The sequence below is a fragment of the Meriones unguiculatus genome (assembly GCF_030254825.1).
Source record: "Meriones unguiculatus strain TT.TT164.6M chromosome 13 unlocalized genomic scaffold, Bangor_MerUng_6.1 Chr13_unordered_Scaffold_60, whole genome shotgun sequence".
Classification (NCBI taxonomy): Eukaryota; Metazoa; Chordata; class Mammalia; order Rodentia; family Muridae; genus Meriones; species Meriones unguiculatus.
The window spans coordinates 247,407-249,901 of NW_026843665.1; the positions used below are offsets into that span (position 1 = coordinate 247,407).

General features: G+C 47.1%; 1 protein-coding gene across 1 annotated transcript; it reads right to left on the reverse strand.

Annotated features, from left to right (window-relative positions):
- Positions 1–242: 242 nt before the first annotated feature.
- LOC132651383 (endogenous retrovirus group K member 6 Gag polyprotein-like) lies at positions 243–1,991 on the reverse strand. Its single transcript, XM_060376604.1, has 2 exons — positions 1,318–1,991; positions 243–1,107 (listed from the first exon to the last, which is right to left on the reverse strand). The coding sequence occupies exons 1-2, from the start codon at positions 1,989–1,991 to the stop codon at positions 243–245; spliced, it is 1,539 nt and encodes a 512-aa protein (XP_060232587.1).
- Positions 1,992–2,495: the final 504 nt, after the last annotated feature.

The following is a 2,495-nucleotide window of genomic DNA, read 5'->3' on the forward strand; positions in this document are numbered from 1 at the left end:
ATTTTGTTGAGGGCATTGTCGTGCAAAATGTCCCACTTGTCCACATTTAAAACAAGAGAATTTTGAACTGGGGCCTTGTGCGGCTCCCATGACTAGACTTATGGCCTGAGACATCTTATGAGTAAAGGTATCAACATCTGAGCAGATACGGATCATCTCAGGAAGGTCCTTATCTTTATATTTGCCCCGCAGGGCTGCCTTACAGGCAGAGTTAGCATTTTCGAAGGCATTTTCCATTGAGTTTAAGTTTTAGAGTGGGTCGCTCTTGAGTCATTTGGTGAATCCAGAAAATGTCCGAGGATCCGGGAGTAGATGGTCCTCGAGGAGGGCCTAAAGCGGGAGCGGTTAAATCTAGGGGTCAAATCGAAGGCCAGCTGTTTAAGGAGTTTACTTTCTTTTTGTTCTATTTTATCGGATCCCAATGATCGCTCCGCTGCCTCAAGGAGGCGCCCCACAAATTCTGAATAGTCCTCATTATTGCCTTGGATAATCTTTGTTAAGGGTGAAAGAACAGACCCCTTAACTGGAATTGCGCGGCAAGGGCAGCCCCATGGGCTTGAGCTAAGAGCCCGACAGAGAAAGCACGCTGTACTTGTTCTGGAGCATATTTTTTTCTGTCCTGTTAATTTATTAAATGTCCATTTTGCTGAGGCTTTGTCAGGATTTTTTAAATTGTTATTAGCCAGATTGCGGCAGCGGTCATACCAGTCAGCCTGCCATGAGAGAAATTGGCCTCTTGTGAGAACCGATTGGACAACAGTAAGCCACTCACTGGGTGTCAGGAATCCGCCCCCAGCCATACTTTCAAGGAGGGAAACAGTAAAAGGAGCATTAGGGCCATAGGTGCGGACGGCTGAGTTAAGTTTTTCTAATTTTTTGAAGCGAAGGGGATGAAAGTCACCAGGCTCCTCGGAGGAGGATTTTGTTTTGACTTTAGCAGAAGAACTAGCAGGGGCGCTAGAGGAGTTAGGAGACTGGGGCCCCTCTTCGCTATCACTTTCGCTATTTTGCTCATCGGAGGCCTCATCATCAAGGATTCTAATGCTAACATGATCAGGGCGAGTCGGCGTGGATTGAGAAGGGCCAGAAATACGGCTTGCCTGCGAGCTAGTAGTAACAGGAAAAGTAAGTTGAGACGGAGTGGACAGATGAAAAACCGGATTTATGAGCGAAGAGTTGGATGGAAGAGAACGCTCAGGAATAGCGGAGGCAGGATTGGATGTAGGGAGGGCAGAACAGCGAGTTGTAAGTCACGAAAGTTGTCATTAGAGATGGAGGATCTCGGTCAGGTCACGGACTTGGGCAGAAAGACGAGACCGGGTCTCTGAGAGGATATCTGTAGGCAGTGTAGGGAAGGATGGGAGGACAAAAGGAGCAGATGGCAGAGGTGCGGAGGCGAGTGGAGGGTCATCATTATTATGATATTGAGCGGCCTCGTCCTCGAGCGTAGCGGCATCTCCAGGATCTAGGGGTTCAGGATCTTGTGTAAATGAGACGGGTGAGCCGAGGGATTTTAAAGATTCTTTGTGATTAGACGTCCCAGAGTATGGTGGCAGGACATCAGCAGTGGAAAGAGGCAGATAAAGTCGAGGGAGGCTAGGAAGAGGAGAGGCATTAGCCAAAGAGAAGGAATCAGAAGCATGAGAGGGAGGACGAGAAGCGGCGGGTGAATTTTGCTTGGATGAAGAAAGACAATATTCAGCAACCGAAAGTAACTGTCGTTTGCCAGCATCATTGTCGGCATCCTCAACAATATCTCTTGTAATGCCCCAAAAGGAAAAAACAGTTAATTTTTGATTGAGCTCACGTCCTACCTTTTGCCATTTTTTGGGATGAATGGTAGGGCCATCCAACATAAACCAAGGACAGGCCTTGTCAATGTAAATAAAGAAATTTATTAAATCTTTTTTCTTGACCCTAATTCCTCTCTCTCGAAGGGAGGCTTTAAGATCCTTAATGAAGGACACCTCCTTAGACAAAGAATGCCCCATCTCGATAAGACGGAAGTGTAAAAACTCACCAGGTCATGCAGTCTTCTCCGGGCCAGAGGAGTGTGACCAATCTATTGATGTCGCAGGCCTGCTCTTTTATCGAGCTCTTTTATCGTACTTCGAGCCCCACGTTGGGCCCCACGTTGGGCGCCACTCTGTCCCGACCCGTGGGACCTAGTTATTTGTGGGGGCGAAGGAGGTCGTACCTGTAGGAAATGAGGGAGAGAGAGAAACGAGCACAAGTAGATGAATGCCTTTCAAGTGCTGACTTTATTGTGCAGCAGTTTTATTTTTATAGGGCAGTTCTGGTAGGGAGGGGGGTTTCAAGGAGGAGGAAATAACAGTGGAAAATCACCAAGACTATTGTAAGAAATCACTTGATTCATGTGATTGTTACAGTGGAGGCTCACAAGGTTATACAGTCACTAAAAACAACATCTATGGTTTCGGACATCTGTTGTTTGTCCGGCAGGATATTACAAATCAGAGTCTGAGGGCTTTGCC

Bases quoted from the DNA above. Each gene is read 5' to 3' on its own strand.
- LOC132651383 (XM_060376604.1), bottom strand. From the start codon at position 1,991: ATGGGGCATTCTTTGTCTAAGGAGGTGTCCTTCATTAAGGATCTTAAA. The intron at 1,108-1,317 runs GTCTCGTCTTTC...TGTTACTACTAG, and splicing joins GATATCCTCTCAGAGACCCG to CTCGCAGGCAAGCCGTATTT.